Genomic DNA, 24,122 nt, shown 5'->3' on the forward strand with positions numbered 1-24,122 from the left:
GAAAATATAATTGTTCAGTCAACTTGGGTAACATCAAACAAGGTATTTTCTGAAACTGATTACTTTGATTATATTGAAAAGTGACAAAATAATTATCGCAATGTTCTAGGAGAGTTACTGAACTCAAGTATAGTCTCAGCAGATGTATAGTTTCACTTGTGCATTGTGATGCATCAGTGCCACACAAAGTATCAAGTGTGATTCTGGTAGTTGAAGGAAGGGCATTGATTTGTATAATTTTTATTGAACAAAGCAAATTTCCTACGGCAAAGAGCTTAAAATCAAGGCATGAGGCAAAAACAAACGATTGAAGGAACTTGGTATCTCTGTGGCATCTGTGGAAGGAAGTGGACCGTTGATATTATGGGTTGAGACCCTTTCTTTGGACTGAAAGAATGGTGGGGAGATGAGATGAGATGTGGGGATGGGGTAAGAGTTGGCACACAATTGGTGGATCGAGGTGAAGAGGGGTGGATGGTGAGGCAGAAGGGAGAGGGGTGGGGATAACAACAGAGGCTGGTTCGTGATAGGGGGAGGTAATCAGGGGCTGCAAATAAAGCAATCTCATGGGAAAGGAAGAACGTGTATGGGACCAAATGAGGGAGAAAGAGGAGGCAGATGGAAACAGTGGGAGAAGGGACCCAACGGGAGGAGTGTAACAGTGATGGGTAGATGGAGTGCTTGGAAATGAAGCTGGCTGATAGAGGGCACAGCATTGCATGAAAGAAAGGTATGAAGTCCCACTCTCGCCGGTTACCCTTTATCCCTTTATGTGCTTATAACACCTCTTGGGATTATCCTTAATGCTATCTGCCGGAGCATCCTCATCATCCGGGCTTCCTTATATTTGCCTACCTTGCCCGTCACTCTTATAGGGACGTGCATATCCTGAACTCTTGTCGACAGTCCTGTCTGTGTGGAGTTTACAAGTTCTCACTGTGACTACATGGTTTTTCTCCAGTCACTCTGGTTTCCTCCCACATGCCAAGAGAACTAGTGAGTTAATAGATTAATTGACCATTACAAATTGTCTTTTGTGTGTCAGTCAGTGGTAGAAACTTTGGGGAGTAAAAAGAAAGTACGGTAAATTAAAAAATGAGTTTATTGTAGGTTTTGTGTAAATGGTTGAAGGTTGGCAAGGACAGATGTGTCTGAAGGGCCTGGTTCTGTGCTGCATCTCTCTATTATTCCCAGAATCAGACTTGTCTTTGGTATGGTAACACATACATAGAACACAGCACGAAAGCAGTACATTTTTAGTCCAACTCTTCAGTGCCAATGTTTATGCGTTAACAAGTTGTGTTTTCTAACCACATTCTGATTAAGTATGCTTCTCTTGAATTTAATAATGAAACGCTAGGTTTGGCCTGGAACCTCCTGTAATTTGCAAAAGTAATTGGGATTCTGATGACTTAATTACAAACCTAGCTGAGTACAGTTGAGTAATCAGTACATTACCCTTGATACAAAATTCCTGAGTATGATGAAGTGCCACAAAATCATTTGACACTAAAATAACATTAGGCTGTTTCACTGCCCCTTCTCTATTGCTCCCCACACTACCTTTACTCCATCAAAGCCATAGTCCTATCAAGTGAACCATACACTACAGAATATGCTTGGCATTGAATTGCAGTGTCACTCTCCATCAGCTACCAGCTGTTACAGTATGGTGACTGTATGATGCCATGGTAATTCTTTTTCAGTCTGCTAACAGCTTCATTATGGCTAGAGCTTGATTTTAGAAACATAGAACATAGAAACATTAAAAAATTGGTGCAGGAGTAGGCCATTCGACCCTTCGAGCCAGCACCGCTATTCAATATGATCATGGCTGATCATCTAAAATCAGTACCCAGTTCCTGCTTTTTCCCCATATCCCTTGATTCATTGAAACACAGAAAACATAGAAAATAGGTGCAGGAGGAGGCCATTTGGCCCTTCGAGCCAGCTCCGCCATTCATTGTGACCATAGCTGATCATCCACAATTAGTAACCCTTGCCTGCCTTCTCCTGATATCCCTTGATTCCGCTAGCCCCGAGAGCTATTTATCTCTCTTTTAAATTCATCTCGTGAACTGGCCTCTGCTGCCTTCTGTGGCAGAGAATTCCACAAATTCACAACTCTGGGTGAAAATGTTTTTTCTCATCTCAGTTTTTTTCAGATCGTGTTTTGCTTTAATCAACAAACAATAATCTTGAAGGCTTACCTCCATATATTATTTTATTACACTGAATAAACTCTGTGTGGCTATAAATGTCAACTATGCATAATTTAAATTTCCATTCAATTTGCTTTAAGAATGCCATGTGACTTTGAACATGCTTATGTATGCTTTCGGCCAATCCTATTTGTATGTAGGATGTTATGTTCACTAGCGTGACAATCATTAAAAGGTCAGAACAGTTAAAGTGGGAGCAGAAATGGGTTGGAAACATAAAAGGTGTACCAATTTCATTACATAAAATGGTAAAAAGCGATGATTTTGGGAAAGCTTGAACGAGCCTGTAATTGTTAGACCCTTAACAGCATTGATTTTCTAAGGGATCTTGGAGTCCAAGTTCATAGCTCACTAAAGGTGGCACACAAGTGGATAGGGTGGTAAAGAAGGCATATACTATGCTTGCCTTTGTTTTTAGGGGTATTGAATATAAGAGCCAGGAAGTCATAGTGCAGCTCCAAAGGACTTTGGTTAGGCTGGATTTAGAGTATTGCATGCAGTTCTGGTTGCCCCATTACAGGAAAGATGTGGAAGCTTTGGAGAGGGTGCAGAAGATAACCAGAATGTTGCCTGTATTATAGGGTTTCAGCTACAAGAAGAGGTTGGATAGACTTTGTTTGTTTTTTTCTGAATTGTCAGGGGTTGAAGAGAGACTTGATAGAAGTAAATAAAATGATGACAGGCGGAGGAGATAGGGTAGATAGTCAGAACCTTTATGCCAGGGTAGAAATGTCCAACACTAGAAGGCATAGCTATAAATTGAGCGGGGGCAAGTTTGATGGAGATGACTGGGGTCCAGAACACACTGTCAGGGGTGGTGGTGGAGCCAGATTCGATAGTGGCGTTTAAGATGCTTTTAGATAACCACATGAAAGTGCAGGGAATGGAGGGATATGTGCAGACAGATGAGATCAGTTTAACTGAGAATCATTATTGGCACAAACATTGTAGGCTGAAGGGCCTGTTCCTGTGCTCTACTGTTCTTTGTAGTACTCATTTTTATTTATTTTCATTGTATAAAGAGCAGAAGTTCTGAACACTAAAATATATATTTTTTAATTCACTCCTGAATGAACAAATAAAACCTGAAAAATTCAAGCCCAAATATTGGCATGAAATTTCCCTAAGGCCAAGGAACTGTCCTCCTCTGCTCACCTTCATTTGTGGCAAGCAGTAATGTAATTAATGTTGTTGTAAAATGAATGAACAAATTAGCACTAAAATGTGGTATTTTTGTTAAATGCTCATAAACACTTTAAAAATGGGAGTTGGATCTCATGGTGAGTTTCTAAACTTTAATTTTGTTTTAATAGAACAGGTATAATATAACATGAAGAAAAACAATGGAAGCATATATGTAATTTGTCCAACATTAAAGTTGACCAGAATATCATCCTATTTTCTAAAAGTGGAATTAGAAGTGAATGACTCTTGAGATGAAATTTGTTTTAAAAGGTATGCGGGGATAGGAACGGTTTGAGTAGATGAACCTTTAGGTATTGCACCTGCATCAAGCGTAGAAAATTTAGTCTGTGAACCACTGCACCATTTGGTGTCTGGCCACTGCCACAAGAAGATCCATAAGCAATTACTTGAACCCATAGCTGGAAGTTCAGTCTCCTGCATTCTCTCTATGATCTCAAAGGACATGCGTGCTCGTTGAGATCTTTTTCTTGTTACATTGCTGCCTGAAGTAACATCCTGAGCATGAGGAAACTGAGAAAGATCATCATGTCCACCAGCACATACCTATGATTCAAAAGTCATGCTATTGTTTGTTCCAGTGCCCTGTTTACCAAACTGAAATGTTGCAGAATATTAGGGAAAATATTAAAATAAATGCAGTGGAACTTGATCAACTAATTCCAAGTTTTCCCAAGTATATGCTCAGCTGTGTCTTTCTTCCAGTATAGAAAATCTAGTGTGGAACAAGTGTTCATCCATTTGATGTAGTTAGTTTTGTATGTATCTGTATTTAATGAGGGATTTACCATTGTTGTAGGAATAGTGTCTTTATCGAAAACAGCACTGTATTGAGGAGCAAAATACAAAGTGCTGGGGGAACTTAGTGGGTCAGGCAGTGAATGGGGAGGGAATGAACAAGCGACGTTTTGGGTCACAACTGTTCTTCAGACTGCATTCCCTCCTCAGATGTTGACTGAGTTCCTCAAGCACTCTCGATTTACTCTCGATTCCAACATCTTTACGTCTCTGTATTGAGGAGATTAGTTTAATTTTGCATCATGTTTGGCATGGACATTGTGGGCTGAAGGGCCTGTACTGCGAGATACTGTTCTATGATCTATGTAGCAAGTGGTTTAAGATAAATGGAGTAGGGTCTGATACCATGCATGCAAACAGAATTATGACACTTCCCACCTTGTAGGAACTAATTTGATTCTTCATCTCAAACACCTGTTAAAACATTTGTTTTATTGAGAAATCCATTGACATATCCCAACTATTATGCTCAACTTGTAATTTTAGAAAATTAGCATGTACTCTTGTTGGGAAGACGAGACTTCATACCTGAGAGGTGAAATAGACTTCATGGGCCGAATGACCTAATTCTACTTCTATAACTTATGAACTTATCAATGTGTGGTGCTGCTTTGTTTCCCAGAAATCACAAATACAGTTCCACATAAAAGGCTATAAAGTGTATACGAAATAGATGTGTATATATAGCTTGTTTCTGTGATTCACAAAACAAGCTGTAGATACACATTTATTTTGCATATACACTTCATTAAAGTCTATTATGTTTAAACTTAAGGGAGCAGTTGGCTGTACCCAAATTTAAGTGTATCTTGGGCTCAGAAGGAAAGAATGTAGTGAATAGATTTGTCATTGAGAAAAATTCTCCTTTGTTGTCACTGCTTCTGTTTAGAGCATTAGAGAAAAATAAATGTTCCGGCTTGCTTTTTGCCACGAGAAAAAAAATCTTCCAGTTTGGATACATTTTAAATTGGAATAGATTATTTCATTGCACTGTTCATGGTGGATCAAAACCATAACGCCATGCAATGCACCATGAATTCTTCTAATTTTAGCGGGTGCAAGTTGATAGTCCTTCCACAAAAATAAAATATAACTGACGTTTATGCTCATTTCACTAGATTTTGCAGAGTCTGCACTTTCAAGTTGAATCTTTTAAAATATTTATTTTCTGAAAGTTTGATTGCATAGGTGACCCTGTTCATTCAGATAACTTTTGTAAGCATCAATTCACCCACATCAGTAATGTTATATTTTTGCTGGTTTTATGTCCCTACGACCCTTGGCCGCTTGAGGAGAAGCTGTTTCTCACCAGTTTTTATTATTAATCAGGTTTATGCATTCCCTTGGTGTTGGCACGTGCTCAGCTCAGTTCTGCTTCAGGATTTTTAGAGTGAATATTGGCATCACCATTGGCCAATGGGACATTTATTTCTGGTGATACTCAAGTTCATCCCTGCCTTGTCTAACTGTAAGTGCCGAGTTAAGATCTACAATCCGCTGGATTGTCGTTGATCAGAGCCACGTCTTCTGCAGGATGGCAGCAGATCTTTTTACGACTATTTGGTTCCTGATGGCCTCATTGTCTAACTAACACTGATAACAGGATTCAGAAACAGTGGAAAACATTTAAAAAAAATAAAATTGAAGATTTGTTATAAAACATTCAACTTCAATAAATTAAGCGAAAATAATAATTAAAATATATTTTTGAAAAATATAGAACCACTTGTCTGCTTAATGAAGGTCAACAACTCCTTCAAATAAACAAGGTTGCTTTTGAACATCAGCCTGAGGAGATCTAAAGGTGAGGGGTCAGGTATACAGAGTATCCAGCCCCTTAACTCACTCAGGTTAGAAGCTCTCCCTGGAATCAATAGGGTCAGAGTTAGAGGTTATGTGCAGCAACACCTGACCTACAAAGAGTTCTGTAATTATTCATGTAGTGTTTAGGGGCAAATGTCTGGAATACATAGACACATGCAGCTGGGCAGCATTTCTCCATGCAACTGCCAGTTTGCTGTTAGTGTGGTCTGGCCATTATTACAGTCTGCATTTGAACATGCAGAGAGCTTCTTTGCAGTGTGTATAAATTTTTGTCATTAAGCACAGTATTCCTTTATTCTCGCTCTATGTAAGGGATTTCTCGCCACCATTCTTGTAAAAATAGTGAATGGTCAGTTTGTGGTTAACATCTCCCACCATTGTAATGGAAGGGTTCCAGAATTAGGCCTCTCATACTTCCCGATTTGCAGTTTGGGCTGCATCAAATTAAGGATTCCAGACAATGTATTCTCAAATATACTGAGATTGAACTGCAAACTATATTAATTACACCAGATGGTGTCTCTCAAGACAGCCTTTTTTAAACATGTTATTGTGATTGAAATTTCTGATCACAAAGGCTATGTCAGAAAGGAGAATTGGCAATGAGCTTAAAGAACTTGCAGCTCTTTTTAAAGTACCAAACGTGGTACTTCTTGGAACATTATCAATAAAAATTTGATGCCGGGTCATGTTAGAGACATTGGGATTGGTGAACAAGAGGTTGATACAGTATTAGGTTTCAGGAACATCTTAACGGAGGAAGGAAAGGTAGCAATTTGGAGAAACTGAAAGAGCGATTCCAGAATTTACAATTGAAGTAGCGCGGGAGTGGTCTAAATCCTGGGATAGTCAATAAATGTTGGCCTTGCCAATGATCCACAAATGAAGAATATGAATAAAGAAAAGAAGAGGTACATGTTGATGCAGTCATTTTTCACCAGGTTTTGCAGATACCTTTGTGTTACTTGTGTATGGGCTCAGTTATATGAATTTCTAATACCAGTAAGACCTAATGTTGTTTGCTCCTGTTCTCTGATGGATAAAGACCAGAAGCATTAGGCATACATTCTTTTGTCATAAATTTCACATTAATTTAGGACATAATGCCATGATCCAACTCCCCAGTTCCTTTGGACTACTTCCTCAATAAAAGTAAATAAAATGATGCGATCTGGTTGCTGCTTGTCTTTTAGCCCTTTCTGAGCCACATTTATCAAAAGTGCATGGTAGAGACAGATATAGTTTACAATATAGTTTACAATATCAACAATTAATCTCCTTCTAATTCTGTCTAATCTCAGAAATGACTCATTGTGAGTGCAACCCAAGTATGGCAACTCAGATTCCTCATCTTCAAATTTTAGCCAGAAGGAATAGGCATGTCAGCACTCCTTATGAATTGGAGAAGCCGCCAATTAGATAATGTGATGAAACAGGTTTATTTAAAATGCATTCTGCCAAGACATGCTACAACTGAAATGACTCAGCTTGCTGGTGAGGGTTCTGTTGTGTCAGCCTTTTAAAGAAATTGTGGCTATGGTTGTCAGAGGAGTAGTCTGGAGTTTTCTGATTGCCACAGTCATACAGAATGGAAATAGGCCCTTCGGCCCAACTCTTCCATGCTGACCAATATACCCCATCTAAGTTAGACCCAGTTGCCTGCGTATGGCCCATATCCCCCTTAACCTTTCCTATCCATGTTCCTGTCCAAAAGCCTTTTAAATGTTGTTATTGTGTCTGCCTCAACTACTTCCTCTGGCACCTCCTCCTTTTAATGTACCACTTTCTCTGTGGAAATCATAGATGCTCATGTTTCTTATGAAATCTTTTCCCTCTCACCTTGAACTTATGTCCTCTTGTTCTTGATTCTCCTATTCTGGGGAAAAATAACTGTACATTCATCCTATTTGTTCCTCCTGATTTTATGCACCTCCACATGATTACTCCTTAGTCTCCTGCGTTCCAAGGAATGAAGTCCTAGCCTGCTTAACCTTTCCCTATAGCTCAGGCCCTCAAGTCCTGGCAACATTCTTGTAAATCATCTCTGCACTCTTTTTTATCTTAATGACACCTTTCCTATTGCAGGGTGACCAAAGCTGAACACAATACTCCAAGTACTGCCTCCCCAACATCTTGTACTACCATAATTTAGCATCCCAACTTCCATACTAAATTTCCTGACTGATGAAGGCCAGCAAATCAAAGACCCTTCCCACCATCCTATCTAGCTGAGACACCACTTTTAAGGAACAATGTATCTGTACTATCTGCTCTACAAAATTTTCCAGGCCCCTACTGTTCACAAAATATAACATCTCATATGAATATGAATTAAACTCCATTAGCCATTCCTCATCTCACTTGCCCTGCTGAGCAAAATCTTACTTTAATTCTTGATAACCATCTTTACTGTTTACAATACCACCTGTTCTATTGACATCTGCAAACTTACTAATCATGCCTTGTACCGTCATATCTGAATCATTGATATAGTTACAAACAGCGATGGGCCCAACCCTAACCCCTAAGGCACACCACTCGTCATAGGCCTCCAGGCAGAAAAACAAGCTTCCAATACCACCCTTGGCTTACTACTATGAAGCAAATTCTGTATCCAGTTAGCTAGCTCCCCTTGGATCCCATGTGATTTAACCTTGCGGAACCCCTTATTAAAAGCCTTGCTGAAGTCCAGAGGTCTACAGCCTTGCCCTCATTCTCCTTCTTGTTGCTTCTTCAAAAAACGTAGTCAAATTCGTAAAACACGATCTCCCATACACAAAACCATGGTGAATATCTCCAATCAAACAATATCTTTCCAAATGCATGTATATCATATCCCTCGGAATCCTCTCCTATAATTTGCCTACCATGGATGTCAGGTTTACTGGTATATAGTTCCTAGGTTTTTCTTTGTGGCCCGTCTTAAATTAGCCTTTGGATACCTCGCCCAAGGCTAATGGTGATTTGTATATCTTAGCCAGGACTCCTGCAATTTTTTTCTCCCAGTGTCCTTGAATGTATCTGATCAGGCGTTGCAGCTTTTTCTACCTTCATATATTTTCTCAAGACTTCTCCATTAACTTTCCAAAATTCCCTTGTCTTCATGTCAAAAGTGTTTAACTGTCATATGTACCAAAATGGAACCATGACATTTTTACTTGCAGCAGCACAACATGTTTTCACTCCTGCCTGTACTCAATAGATAACATTATAAACTAACCAAAAAATGTCAATAAATAAGAAACCCCATTAGTGCAAAACAAAGCAAAAGCCCGAAGTCCTAAGCACAACCAAGACAGTACAATGTTCGAAGTTTAGTTGGTGTTTGTGGTGTTCAATAGCCTGATGTTTCTTTTGAAGGAGCTGTTCCTGAACCTGGAGGTCATGTTTTCCAAACTCCTATGCCATCTTCCCAATGGCAGGAGTGAAATGAGAGCGTTGCTAGGGTGGTGTGGGTCCTGGATGATGCTGGCTGCCTTTTTGAGGCAGTGCCTCTGATAGATCCCTTCAATCGTGGAAAGGTCAGTACCCACGATGGACTGGACAGTGTCCACCATTTTTTGGTTTCTTTCATTCCTGGGGGTTCAAGTTGCTGAACCAGGCCGTAATGCAACCAGTCAACATGCTGTCTACGTACACCTGTAGAAATCCAAGAGCACTTGTTGACATACTGAATCTCCTCAATATTCAAAGGAAGTAGAGGCATCAATTAGCTTTCTTTATCTGCGGTAAAAACAGAGGCGAGATATTCACTGATGACCTCGCCCATCTCCTGCGGCTCCACTTAAAGGTGACCACATTGGTTTCTGAGGAGCGCTGTTCTCTTTATGGCTACCACTTTTCCTTAATATACATAAAATCTCTTTAGATTCTCAGTGTGCTCCTCAATTTCCTTTACTCACCCAGGGATACACTTGATCCCAGCTGCCCACATCTGACCTGTGCTTCCTTTTTCCTGACTAGAGCCTCAATTTCTCTCATCGTGCAAGGTCCCTTACTTCTACTGACCTTGTCCTTCACTTTGACAGGAATATCCATACCTTGAACTCTCACTTTTAAAAGCCTCCCATTTTCTGGACATCCTTTTCCTGTAAACAACCTAATTTTGCAAGTTCCTGCCTAATTGCATCAAAGTTGGCCTTGCCCCAATTTATAACTTTACTAGTGGACCAGCCCTATTTCTCAATTGACTCAATCTTTGCCCCTTCTTGTTGGGTCCATTATATGTTGACTGAGGAAACTTTCTTGAACACACTTGACAAGTTCCATCACATCTAAGCCCTTGGCACAATGGTAGCCCAGTCTATATTAGAAATGTTAAAATCCCCATCTTGGACCACCCTAATATTCTTGAAGCTCTCTGCAAACACCCTATAATTGTTCCTATAGTTCAGTTAACTATTTGTAGCCCCACAGTACACAATCCCAACAAGATGATCATCCCCTTTTTATTTTTCATCCTCCTTGCCACCATGCAACATTTCCTTATCTTAATCTGTGCTCCTTAGACCACCCTTCCTTATTCACTCCATCGCTGTACTACTTCTCTTTCATATTTTTCAAGGATATGTCCCAGAATATTAAATAGTTTTAATCTTCAACTGTTGTATTCAATGCATAGACTTCTGTAGTTGGAACTGAACAGGAACCTTTCCTGGGTGTCTCCAACTGTTGGGTTGCTAGAAAGATTTTTTTCTGCCTGCACAATTCTTAATGTTAACTCTTAATTCTTAATGATTAAACTTTTCTAATTTATCCCTTTGAGCCTTCTGGCTACACGATTCTTTAGATATACATATTGATGGCTTGAATTTACAAATGACTATATCTTGGCTGATTGACTAATGTTTATACTTTTTCTGCTTAATTCCACTCATCACACTGTGCATTCATCATACAGATTATTTTCTAATTGAACTGACTACCTTCAAGTTATTTAATTAGTTCTTAAGTTCATTGCATTTAGCTATTTCCCTTTTCTGCCCTTTCGATGCTTTTATGAATTATTACTGTTCTTTCCTTCTCCGGTTACATTTATTTGGAGATATCTGGGCCTTTAATTGCACATGAATCCCCTTTCCTTTGCAATCTGCATAACTGGAGCAATGGCTTCCTGGTTAAGACATTTTTATATCATCGTAGATGAAGAGTGTGCCCCCCAGTGATGGAGCGCAACGTGTCGGTCGGTGGCGGCAGCCCTAATAAATCACTGTCCCCAGGAGCCACAACGTGATCTGCAACAACAGCCGCGTCAAATGGACCGTGCGGTGGATGAAGAAGGGCTCACTGGTGCATCGTGCGACCCGGGGGTGGTGTCGGAAGCCGGGGCTGGGGTGGCGATGGCAGGTCCATCTGCTATAACCAAAATCCGTTATAAAAAGCATCTGTTAAAACAAAGGGTTACTGCAGCTTATTGCTTGACCTTGTTAATCATCTGGCTAAGAGTTGGCAGAAGTCTGCATTTGACATCCATACCCATCTGAGATTATGTCAAGACCAAAGATGGAAAAAAGACCCAGAGATTTTGCCCAATGGATTAAACATAAACATCCATAACAAAAAGCACTCGGCCAGGGATAGTTGAAACACAGCTGAAGCCTGAATCAGTTGTCAGCAAGGCAAAGGTTCTTGTTATCAACTTCAGGAAGCATGATGGAGTATGTGCCCCAATTAGCATCAATACTGCCGAAGTGCATATCTTTGATAGCTTCAAGTTCATTAATATTACCAATGATATGTAATGGACCAACTACGCCTTAACTTCCTGAGGAGACTGAGGAAATTTGACATGTCTTCTGTAACTCTTACAAACTTCTACAGATGCACCATAGATAGCATACTTATCTGGTTGCACTGTCTGGTTGCATCACAGCTTGAGTTGGGAGTAGTTCTGCCCAAGACCGCAAGAAATTGCAGAGAGTTATTAATGTTGCATAGTCCATCTCACATACCAAACTTTCCTCCAATGACTCGATCTGCACTTTACACTCAGGAAAGGAGCCAACATAATCAAAGAATTGTCCCACCCAACTCATTCTTCCTCCTCCCTACTCCCATCTGACAGAAGGTACAGAAGCTTGAAACCGCACACCACCAGATTCGGAAACAGCTACTTCCACTTTGTTATCAGGCTTCTGAATGATCCTTCTATAAGGCAGGGTACTGTCTGATTCACCTCCACCGTATTGTGAACATTGGGCTTTCAAGTCAAGTCAAGTTTATTTGTCACATACACATACACAATGTGCAGTGAAATGAAAGTGGCAATGCCTGCGGATTGTGCAATAAAAGAATTACAGTTACAGCATATAAATTAAGGTTAATACAGCGAAGACAAAATTTAGTCCCTGGAGTTATAATAGTTAACAGTCCTGATGGCCTGTGGGAAGAAACTCCATCTCATCCTCTCCGTTTTCACAGCGTGACAGCGGAGGCGCTTGCCTGACCGTAGCAGCTGGAACAGTCCGTTGCTGGGGTGGCAGGGGTCCCTCATAATCATGCTTGCTCTCGATCTACACCTCCTGATGTATAGATCCTGCAGGGGGGCGAGTGTAGTCCCCATGGTGCGTTCTGCCGAACGCACTACTCTCTGCAGGGCCTTCCTGTACTGGGCAGAGCTGTTCCCAAACCAGACTGTGATGTTGCCGGACAGGATGCTCTCTACAGCCCCAGAGTAGAAGCATTGAAGGATCCTCAGAGACACTCTGAATTTCCTCAGCTGTCTAAGGTGGTAAAGGCACTGATTTGCCTTACCCACCGGTGCGGCAATGTGTGTTGTCCATGTCAGATCCTCTTTGATGTGGACTCCCAGGTATTTAAAACTGCTCACCCTATCCACAGTAGACCCATTTATTTCCAGTGGCGTGTATGTCCTTGGATGTTGAGCCCATTGTCTATGGAACTGATGCTGAGAACTATTTTTTGCACTCCGTATCTTCCCCTTTGCTCTATCTGTTGTACTTGAGTTTGGCTTCATTGTTTATGTAAGATATATCTGATTTATTTGGATAGCATGCAAAGCGGAGCTTTTCACTGCATCTCAGTAGCAAAACCTAAACTTCTACAGATTTAATTTTCTTGATGTCAGAGAGATAAATAATTTCCCTGTGGGGTTGCCTGTAATCCAGAGGTTAAAGGCTCAAAGGTATTTTATTGTCATGTGTACCAATTAAGGTACAGTGAAATTCAATTTACCATACAGTCATACAAAAAAAAGCAGCAAGACACACAACTACATAAAAGTTAACATAAACATCCATCACAGCGGATTCCCCACATTCCTCACTGTGATGGAAGGCAATAAAGTCTAATCCTCTTCCCTCTTTATTCTCCCGTGGTCGGGGCAGTCGAACCATCTGCAGTTGGGGCGAACAAAGTTCCCGCAGCCGGCAATCAAAGCTCCTCCAATCGAGACGGTCGAAGCTCCTGCGGCCTGGAGCTCCCGGTCGGTCCCTAACCAAGGTCCGAGTTCGGTCCCCGACAGGGACCGCCAGCTCCATGATGTTAAGTCCTGCAGGCTCCCGCGGTTGGAGCTCACAAAGTCGAACCCCAGCAAGAGGCCGCCAGCTCCTCGATGTTAGGCCGCAATGCGGACGGAGATACGTTACGGAAAGAAATTGCATCTCCATCGATGTAAGAGATTTAAAAAAGTTTCCCTCAACCCCCTCCCCCTAGCCCCCACATAAAACAAAGCTAAAGAACACTAAAACATACATTTAACACATACTAAAAACCAACAAATAAAAGAAAAGGACAAGACAGACTGTTGGCGAGGCAGCCGATAAGGACATATACTCCATTCCTATTAGTTTTGCAATTTTGGTAAATTAGCCAAGTCAGATTATGATTTTGATTCTCTCTGGCCTATGAAGAAAACAGTTGCTTGGCTAACTGATTGCAGATTGAACTTGATTGCAGATTGGCATATATAGAAGCCTGAGCACAGAATGCAGCAATCTTAAAGACATTGGGAGAATAGATTGGACTAAGATAGTTTGTGGTTGGAAGCAGAGAGAAAGGTGGGACCTCTTGGTTCCTTCATCAATCCTGTGCTGTGGTCCTATGGAACTTATATCTTGTCCATTTGACTGCCCTTCATGTGGAAGAAGTATTCAACGTGTGTTCAGTAAAAATGTCTCATCTCGTTCTCTGCCATAATTGCACATCGCAGTTTGAGCTATCTTAGCTAATGGAAATCTTTTTCCAGCTCCAGTTCATTTTAATGTTCATGGTACCAAATTGTATTGGATCAACTAATTTTAACATAAATTTAAATAGAAATGGTACTTTTTGTTTAAGTTTTCACTTTTGAGCTTTCTCTTAATTTATTTTTTCTCTGTTAAAGCATCCGAGGTACTGCCTTCCATGTTTCTGTTTAGATATTCGTATATTCTGCTTTCACAACCTGGATAACATAAATTACTTTCTCTGTTTCAATATTTTTCTTTATGTGGAAAATGTAACTAACACTGGCAAAATTCTAGAAGAAACAAGTTAATTTTGCTGAGTGCATATGTTGATGTCTGAAGTTCCGATGAAGTGTCTTCATCCTGAAATGTTAGCTTTGTTTCTCTTCCCAGAGATGCAGCCATACCTGAGTATTTCCATCATTTTCAGTTTTTATTTTAGATTTTCAGTATTTGTAGTTTGTTTTAAATTTTAATTTGCAGGTGAATAAAAGCTGGGCAAAATTGGCATTAAGCAACAACCAAGGGGAAGTTTAAGCAGGAATTCCAAAGCTAAGGGTGAGGTAATCTGAGGTGCAACCAAATTGTTGGAACAAACAAAAACTAGTTGAACGAGAAGTCAACGGCACACAGAAATACTGGTGTTGTTTGCATGAAGGTTACACAAGTCATGGGAGGCAAGGCAAGAAAAGTATTTGGAGGTCAGGTATTTCTGAATCGGAACCAATATAGCAAATTCATGTATAAGATAAATAAGGGTCTGGTGTATGTTTATATTTAGGAGGCATCATGTTTCATTTTGAACAGAATAATTCGTTTGTCTTTGACAGGGGCCTATTTTTTAGGTGCTTCACCAATTGTTGGAAACAAACAGGCTGGTGAAAATGAAAGCAACTGACACAATAATAATAATAATAATAAACATTTATTTTTTATAGCGCTTTTCCAAATGCTCAAAGACGCTTTACAAAAACAGTCAAGACATAAAAACAAACAAACGAACTGTCCTGACGGTTATTGTCCTGTCCTGACAATAGAAGTATTTTGAGAGCCATTGCCACAAATATGAGCAGTGCTCAGTTCACAAAGTTGGTGTGACATACCAATTTAACATGACTTTAAACCAGTTCTGGAATAACATAGAATTTATTGCCAATCTCTGTTTCCTCTGAGCCTAGCACACAACATGAATAGAGTCGTATGCAAGTCAGACTTCAGTTTCCCATTCTGAATGGATTTAATGAACCAACATTTTTTGTTTCATTAACCTGGGGGCTTCCTTAATATCCTTTTTTGAAGTAAAGATAGCAATTGTTAAATGTATTAAATTAACCTTTTTTCAACAGACCAGTGTGCATTGAATCAATGCACTAAGACAATGACCATTACCTAACACCTAGTTGTGATTGGAATGGAGGGGGACTGTCAAAATACACGGAAGAAGAGGGGAAGCTAAATAAATTCATTTTGCTGAAATGATTATGGAAAGGGAATCAGGATTCGAGCAGGATATTTTTCTCTTAGTTTAAATAGCATACCTTATTAAATAGCAAAGTCTTTAGAGAGAGTTCAATAAGTGTATTAAAGTATTTCAAAATCCACTTGCTAACTATTAACTGAGCCCTTTTTTCTGTTCCAGAAATTGGATGTTAAATCACTCATTAAGTTGAACTACCATAAAAACAGTGAAGGTATGTCCTTTGTTATATTCTATGCATTGATGATCCAGACAAACTCTTTTGGTGTTTTGCTTTGCTTAAATGAAGATAACATGGATTATGTGGAGGGGGGTGGATTTAGAAGCTGGAATAAAGCTTATTCTTCAAAACGCTATCTTTACAAAATAATTATTTGCTTCTTTGCATAGCATTACAGCACATTATATTAAGGCGCTTGAGAATTCTGGGCAAGAATTGTAGTGAAGACTGCCAACTGCTTCAATACCATTGTTAAAAAAAGATGAAAGCAATGTTGATTAACATCCACAACTAATTATGTGATATTATCAAGAAGTACGTGGAGCTAAGAAAGAGAAATGGATAGACATCATTGGTAGTAGCTACTTCTGAGCTCACAAACAGTGGTGATAATGTAGGACAGTGTGTGTCAGCAATTAGAGGGTAAGTATAAGATGAATAAATTATCATGAGGGATTTTATTCTTCTAGTTTTCCGGGCAAATCAAATTAGTGGTCCTTTGTGGTCAACAAATTTGCATTGTGTATAAGAGGTGGTTGTCTGGAGGGCAGCAAATGCAGCTGGTAGAAACCCTGCCTCACAGCGCTACAGACCCAGGTTCAATCATAAACCTGGGTGCTGTCTTTGCGGAGTTTGTATGATTTGCCTGTGACAGTGGGTTTCCTCTGAGTGCTCTAGTTATCTCAAAGTGTGTGGGTTTGTAGGTTGATTGGTCTCCATAAATTGCCTCTACTGTGTGGGAAATGGATAACATTGAACAAGTGAGAATGGGTAATCAATGGTCCATATGGACTTGTTGGACCAAAGGGCCTGTTTCTGCACTGTATCTTTCAATTCTTGGCTATGGGCAAGGAAGCCCACCAATGCCTCTGCTTCTTTAGAAGGCATAGGAAGCTTGGTATGTCCCCATCAACCGTCACGCAATCAACCACCCTTCTATTGACTCCATCTATGCTCACGCTACCTCGGCAAAGCCATCAGCATAATCAAGGACCAATTTCTCTCTTCTTCTCTCTCTTTTCACCTCTCCCATCAGACAAGAGGTGCAGAAGTTTACATACCTCCAGGCTGTTATCAGGCAACTGAACCATCCTCTCACCAGCTAGAGTGCGGTCATCACCTCCCATCTACTTCATTGGACACCTTTGAACTATCTTTAATCGAACTTTATCGCATTTTATCTTGCACTAAATGTTGTACCCTTTTACCTCTATCTGTACGCAGTGAACAGCTTGATTGTTCTATCGGTATGCAGTGAACAGCTTGATCGTCTTAGACTGGATAGCACACAACAAAAGCTTTTCACTGTACCTCAGTACATGTGGCAATAATAATCTACACTAAACTAAATTTCAATTCAAAAATTCTATTATGACTTGAGAACTGTCTATTTTACATCTAGTCTCATGCAAGGAGAAAGGGCTAACAATCTTATTGTTAAAGGACCTTCAAGGAAGAGTGATCATCAAAATGCTAGATTTTTAAATATAATGACTGAAAGTGATTTAATTCAAGAACGAAGGATGTAAATTTAAACAAGGCAAACTACAAATGTATGAGATATGAATTGGTAAAAGTGCTTTAAAAGATAAGAGACTGCAGATGCTGGAATCTGGAACAAGAAACAAGACTGGAAGAACTCAGTGGGTCAAGTAGGGTCTGTGGAGGAAAAAGGTGAAAATTGACCCTGCATCAGGATTGAGAGGGAAGTGAAAGATTGCCTGCATGTAGCAGTACAAGGGGGTGCGGGTGTAACAGGTGCTTGTCGGTGAAAGGTAAAACCAGATGGGGATCAGATGATGAGCAGATGGAAGCAGGTGAGGAAGGGGGGATTTGAGAGATTAACTAAAAAACTAAATTAAAAAAGTAGACGGTGAATGTGTGTGGAAGGAGAACACTGGAATGGGGGTTATTTGAAATTGGAAAATCAATGTTCTTACCATTAAGTTGTAAGCATTAAAAGGTATGAAGGCAATAAGGCAATTACTTGCATTTAAACAAACAATACATAGTTTGGAACAAATGTAGTATTCCTTTCAGGCATAAAAACCCAACAGTGGTCTAATCACGCTGAACAAGAAAGTTAAAAATGAAAATAGATCAAAGGAAAAGGCTTAACGAGTGCTTAAAAGAGCAGTAAGCTTGAGTAAAATTTCAGCATTCAGCAAAGAAGGATCAAAGGCATTGATAGGAAAGAGCAAGAAGAATAGAAGAATAATCTAATCAGAAATTCAAAACAAATTGTAAAAAGGAAAAGATATGTGGATCTCTTACAGAAAGCAGGAGAAATTATGTTGGGGATACGAGGAAAGAGTAGCGAAATGAAATAAGAATTTTGTGTCTGAATGTGTGGATAAAAATCCCAAATTCCTGCAGAAATGGTGGAGAATAATAAGTCCAATGTGAAAGAGAAACTGAAAGATGTTAACATTTTGAGGCAGATGGTTGGACAAAGGCCAGAGGAAGTAAAATGGGGGGGGGGGGGCAAAAGGGATGGGCGTGTGGGTGGGTTGTTTGAGGTTACCTAAAACTGGATAATTCAATGTTCATAGCATGTTCAGGACAGAATCTTCCAATTTTAGGTGACCACAACTAACTCCCCCACCCCAATACTGCCTTTTCTCCCCAGCACCCCCTTTCTTCCCCTGCCCAATGCTGCACCTAGACTCACAGCAATTTCACCTCTTCCCCCTCCACCTACATTCCTTCCAATGGCTTCACAATTTGCACATCTTCAATCCTTTTGTCTCACACCTTTTTCATCTCTGGCCTCTGTCCAACCATCTACCTATCAAAAACTCCCTTCGCCTCTACACCTATTACTTGCCACGCTTTGTCTTGCCCTTCTATTCTAGCTTTCTTCTCCCCCCCCCCCCCAATCAGTGTGAAGTGTCGCAAACTGAAATATCACCTGTCCATGATCGCCACTAGTGCTGCCTGACCCGCTGAATTACTCCAGCAGTTTGTCTTTTTCTTTGCAAATTAGCATCTGTAGTCCCTTGTTTCGACAATAAAGTAAGCCAGTTAACCCGATATCTGTGGTAGGAAAAATGCTGAAATATGTTATTAAAGTAGTACCGGGGCACTTCAAAAGTAATAACAAGATTGGGCAGAGTCCATGTGAAATTATGAAAGGGAAATATTTGACAAATTGGTTAGCTTTTTGAGGTTGTAACAAGCAGAATAAACAAAGTTCTGATATATTTATACTTTTGGAAGGACTTTGATAAAATGCCACACAGGTCATTAAACAAAATGAGAACTCATAGGATTGGGTGTTGCATCAGTTAATAGACTGAAAACGGAGAATAGGTTTGGGAGGTTGTGACTAGTAAGGAGCCACAAAGAATAGTGTTGTGGCTCCATTTGCTCATGATCAAATTTTAAGGGATCAGATGAATAAATCTAAATTTGCTGATGATTCAATGCTGGGCACTGGCCTTGAGATATGAGGAGGGTGAAGAGAGGCTTGAGGAGATAATAGACTGGCCAGGTGAATGGGCTAGGACATAGCATGTGGAATACAATGCTAAAATATATGAGCTCAACCATTTTGTCCTACCAGGAAAGATTAAGCTGACTGAGTTTATACTCTAGAATGTGGAAGAATGTGAAGTTTCTCATTAAAACAGAACATTTGTATAGAGTCGAGGACAGGATAAATGCATAGGTGACATTTTCCCTGGTAACATGTCTATAATCAGACTAATTGTCCAAAAAAAGCTACTGAGAAAATGAGAACTTTCTTCATCCAGAGAGTAGTATATTTTTATGAATTCTCATCCCAAGTTTGTTGAGGCTCGGTCATTGAACATATTGAAGACCGAGATCAATGGATTTTTAGTTATGGAATATGGAGTTAATGCAGTAAAGTACACTGAAGTAAAAGGTCATCTATAATCCTATTGAATGGCATAACAGCCATTAGCGGCTAAATGATTGAATCCTGCTATTATTTTCTATGTTCATGGTTTTTTTATGAATTCGAAACCCCTGCTTAAGTTTAGCTGAGATCTGACATATTCCCTTTGAAGTATTATCGCGGAAGGAAGCCTGCTTAAAACCAAAATTTCTCACAAAATGAATTTCAAAAGATTTTTCTGATCTGAAGGCTACTGTACTGTTATAAAAATAGTTGTTTCTAAAGACATTGTGCTGATAGAATGAATTGTATCTATTTAATGCTTAAGCTATGTTAACACATTTACCAGATGACATCCGTTCCAGTAAAACTATACAGTGCATTCAGAAAGTATTCAAACCCCTTCACTTTTTCCACATTTTGTTATGTTACAGCCTTATTCTAAAATAGATTAAATTCTTTTTTTTTTATCGTCAATCTGCACACAATACCCCAGAATGAAGAAGCGAAAAAAGGTGTTTAGAAATTTTTGCAAAGTAATTAAAAAGAAATAACTGAAATATCACATTTACATAAGTATTCAGACCTTTTGCTATGACACTCAAATTTGAGCTTAGGTTCATCCTGTTTCCATTGATTATCCTTGAGATGTTTCTACACCTTGATTGGAGTCCACATGATTTGGAAGGGCACATACCTGTTGACAGTGCATGTCAGAGCAAATACTAAGCCATGAAGATGAAGGAATTGTCCGTAGACCTCCGAAACAAGATTGTGTCCAGACACAGATCTGGGGAAGGGTACAAAACAATTTCTGCAGCATTGCAGGTCCAAAGAGCACAGTGGCCTCTGTCATTCTTAAATGGAAGAACTTTGGAACCACCTGGACTCTTCATAGAGCTGGCCGCCCAGCCAAACTGAGCAGGAGAAATCGGGGGAGAAGGACCTTGGTCAGGGAGGTGACCAAGAACCCGATGGTCACTCTGACAGAGCTCCAGAGTTCCTCTGTGAAGATGGGAGAACCTTCCAGAAGGACATCTATATCTGCAGCACTCCACCAGGCCTTTATGGTAGAGTGACCAGACGGAAGCCACTCCTCAGTAAAACGCAAATGACAGCCCGCTTGGAGTTTGCCAAAAGGCACCTAAAGGACTCTCAGACAATGAGTAACAAGATTCTCTGGTCTGATGAAACCAAGATTGAACTCTTTGGCCTGAATGCCAAGCGTCACGTCTGGAGGAAACCAGGCACCGCTCATCACCTGGCCAATACCATACCTAAGGTGAAGCATGGTGGTGGCAGCATCATGCTGTGCGTGTTTTTCAGTGGCAAGAATTGGGAGACTAGTGAAGATCGAGGGAAAGATGAACGGAGCAAAGTACAGAGAGATCCTTGATGAAAACCTGCTCCAGAGCGTTCTGGACCTCAGACTGGGGCGGAGGTTCACCTTCCAACAGGACAATGACCCTGTCCTGACAGCGCAGGAGAGACTTTGTGACAAGTCTGTGAATGTTCTTAAGTGGCCCAGCCAGAGCCCGGACTTGAACCCAATCGAACATCTCTGGAGGGACCTGAAAATAGCTGTGCATCGACGCTCCCCATCCAACCTGACAGAGCTTGAGAGGATCTGCAGAGAAGAATGGGAGAAATTACCCAAATACAGGTGTGCCAAGCTTATAGTGTCATACCCAAGAGACTTGAGGTTGTAATCGCTGCCAAAGGTGCCTCACAAGGTACTGAGTAAAGGGTCTGAGTACGTATGTAAATGTAATATTTCAGTTTTTAAAAAAAATTACTTTGCAAACATTTCTAAACACCTTTTTTCACTTCTTCATTCTGGGGTATTGTGTGTAGATTGACGATAAAAAAAAAGAATTTAATCCATTAAAAAATAAGGCTGTAACGTAACAAATTTCTCCGAGATCTTCGGTTTCCTCCCACACTCCAAAGACGTACAAGTATGTAGGTTAATTGACTGGGTAAATGTAAAAATTGTCCCTAGTGGGTATAGGATAGTGTTAATGTGCGGGGATCGCTGGGTGGCGCGGACTTGGTGGGCCGAAAAGGCCTGTTTCCGCGCTGTATCTGAAATATGAAAATAAATATAAAATGCGGAAAAAGTGAAGGGGTCTGAATACTTTCTGAATGCACTGTAGGTGTTTCTAAGATTCAGCATAACTAATTGTTTGTGATTGCACTCAGCCTTATCTGAATTTAATTCCATGCCAACTATTTAATCTAGCAAATAATACAGGTCCCTGCATTTTCAATTATAGAAATATTTGATGATATGATTCTGACTTGTGTTCAGTAGGTAGAAACAAGGAACGGCAAATGTTGGTTTACAAACAAAAAAAACCCAAAATGCTGGAGTAACTTAGCGGGTCAGGCGAACATCCCTGGAAATCGTGGATGGTTTCAGGTCAGGAGGACCCTTCTCCAGTCTTAAGAAGAGTTCCAACCCGAAACGTCATCTATCCATGTTCTCCAGGGATGCTGCCTGACCTGCTGAGTTATTCCAGCACTTTGTGTGTCTTTTTGTGTTGGGTAGGACCAGGTTCAATTAGCACAGTGCAAATAATTGGGTTAAAAGGAATAAGGAGAAATTTTTGCATTTCCAATGTGATTTTTTAAAAAACTGTTGGCATCATTGGAAAACTAAGAACAAACGTTTTAAAATCCATGATCTTCATTCTCTAACTTGCTTACTGAGTGGTTTAATGCTACTTCACAGTATGTGTGCTGCCAAAATCTGGTCTTTATTGTTTTCTGAGGCTTTATCAATCTGTATTGTTTCTGGGTAAACCAAATAATATTTTAAGCTGGATAAATAGCATCAATTTGGCTTTATTGCAGGATTGCTTTTGGGTGCTTGATTTGAATGCAAAAACAAAATATATAACTGTAAGCTTACTGTGGACAGATAGCAGGTTGTCTTATTTCAGTTTGAAAAAGTATTTTTTACTTGGCTTTGGCACTTCGGTAAACTCTATTTTGGACAGACTTAAACAATTGACTAAAAATATTCACAATGTGCCTTATCTCGCTACACTTGCAGCACATGTGGCTGTCATCAACTGGCATCCTGTTCAGCTCGGTGACCCTATTGAGCTGATGGAATAGGATACATAACAATATGCATAAATGTTTAGTGGTTTACAGTGTAAATTGGGATATCTTTGCACTTAATTATTGCCCATGTTATTGTATCTCATTTCTGACAACTATCATCGGGCAAGTCACGATTTATTTTCTAATGTACAACAAAGTGCATATTAAAATGTATTTCATTGGCAAGAAGGGGATTTGGAATATTATGAGATCATGATAGGCATGGTAAAATGGTTTTATGGTAAAATAGTCTCTCTGACAAAATGTCTTCTTTCAATCAATTGTGTTTGGCTCCAGTGATAAGCTCCATACTCATGCTGTTTATGCAGTACCTCTCCCCAAGGTGGCAGTGTAAGCTGCGAGGAGGATGCTATGATGCTGCAGGGTGACTTGGATAGGTTGGGTGAGTTGGCAGATGTATGGCAGATGCAGTATAATGTGGATAAATGTGACACTCCACCCTTTTCTGCTTTCCGTAGAGACCGTTCTCTCTGCAACTCCCTGGTTAACTCATCCCTTCCCACCCAAGCCACCCCCTCGCCAGGTACTTTCTCATGCAACCGCAGAAGATGCAACACCTGTCGCTATACCTCCTCCCTCGACTCTGTCCAGTGACCCCGATATCCTTTCAGGTTAGGCAGAGGTTCACTTACACCTCCTCCAACGTCATCTACTGTATCCGTTGTTCAAGATGTGCACTCTTATATATCGGCGAGACCAGACTGGGCAATTGTTTCGTGAGACACCTTTGCTCAGCCCGCATAAACCAACCTGATCTCTCGGATGCTGGACACTTTAATTCTCCCTCCCATTCTTACACAGACCTTTCTGTCCACGGTCTCCACCATTGTCAGAGTGAGGTTAAATGCAAATTGGTGGAACAGCATCTCATATTTCGCTTGGGCAGCTTACAGCCCAGTGGTATGAGTAATGATTCCTCTCACTTCAGGATGCCCCGGCATTCTCTCTCTCTCTCTCTGTCCCTCTCCCACCCAAGTCGCACTAGCTTCTCATTTTCACCCGACAAACAGCTTTTTTTGCATATTTTTCATTCATTGTTTTTTATCTCTCCACATCACCGTCTGTATCTTTCATTTCCCTTATCCCTAACCAGCCTGAAGAATGGTCTTGACCCGAAACTTCACCCATTCCTTCTCTCCAAAGATGCTGCCTGTCCTGCTGAGTTACTCCAGCTTTTTGTGTCTATCTGAGGTTATCC

At 40.3% G+C, this 24,122-nt stretch overlaps 1 protein-coding gene across 2 annotated transcripts in view; it reads left to right on the forward strand.

The window, feature by feature from the left end:
• Positions 1–24,122, forward strand: part of ppil2 (peptidylprolyl isomerase (cyclophilin)-like 2) — a 210,992-nt gene that overhangs the window by 47,029 nt on the left and 139,841 nt on the right. For both annotated transcript variants that reach the window (XM_078421882.1, XM_078421881.1), the window contains exon 6: positions 15,873–15,924. In XM_078421882.1, coding sequence (XP_078278008.1) covers positions 15,873–15,924 — 52 coding nt within the window. The remainder of the gene's footprint in view (positions 1–15,872; positions 15,925–24,122) is intronic.

This window comes from Rhinoraja longicauda, chromosome 25, assembly GCF_053455715.1.
Source record: "Rhinoraja longicauda isolate Sanriku21f chromosome 25, sRhiLon1.1, whole genome shotgun sequence".
NCBI classification, from domain to species: domain Eukaryota; kingdom Metazoa; phylum Chordata; class Chondrichthyes; order Rajiformes; family Arhynchobatidae; genus Rhinoraja; species Rhinoraja longicauda.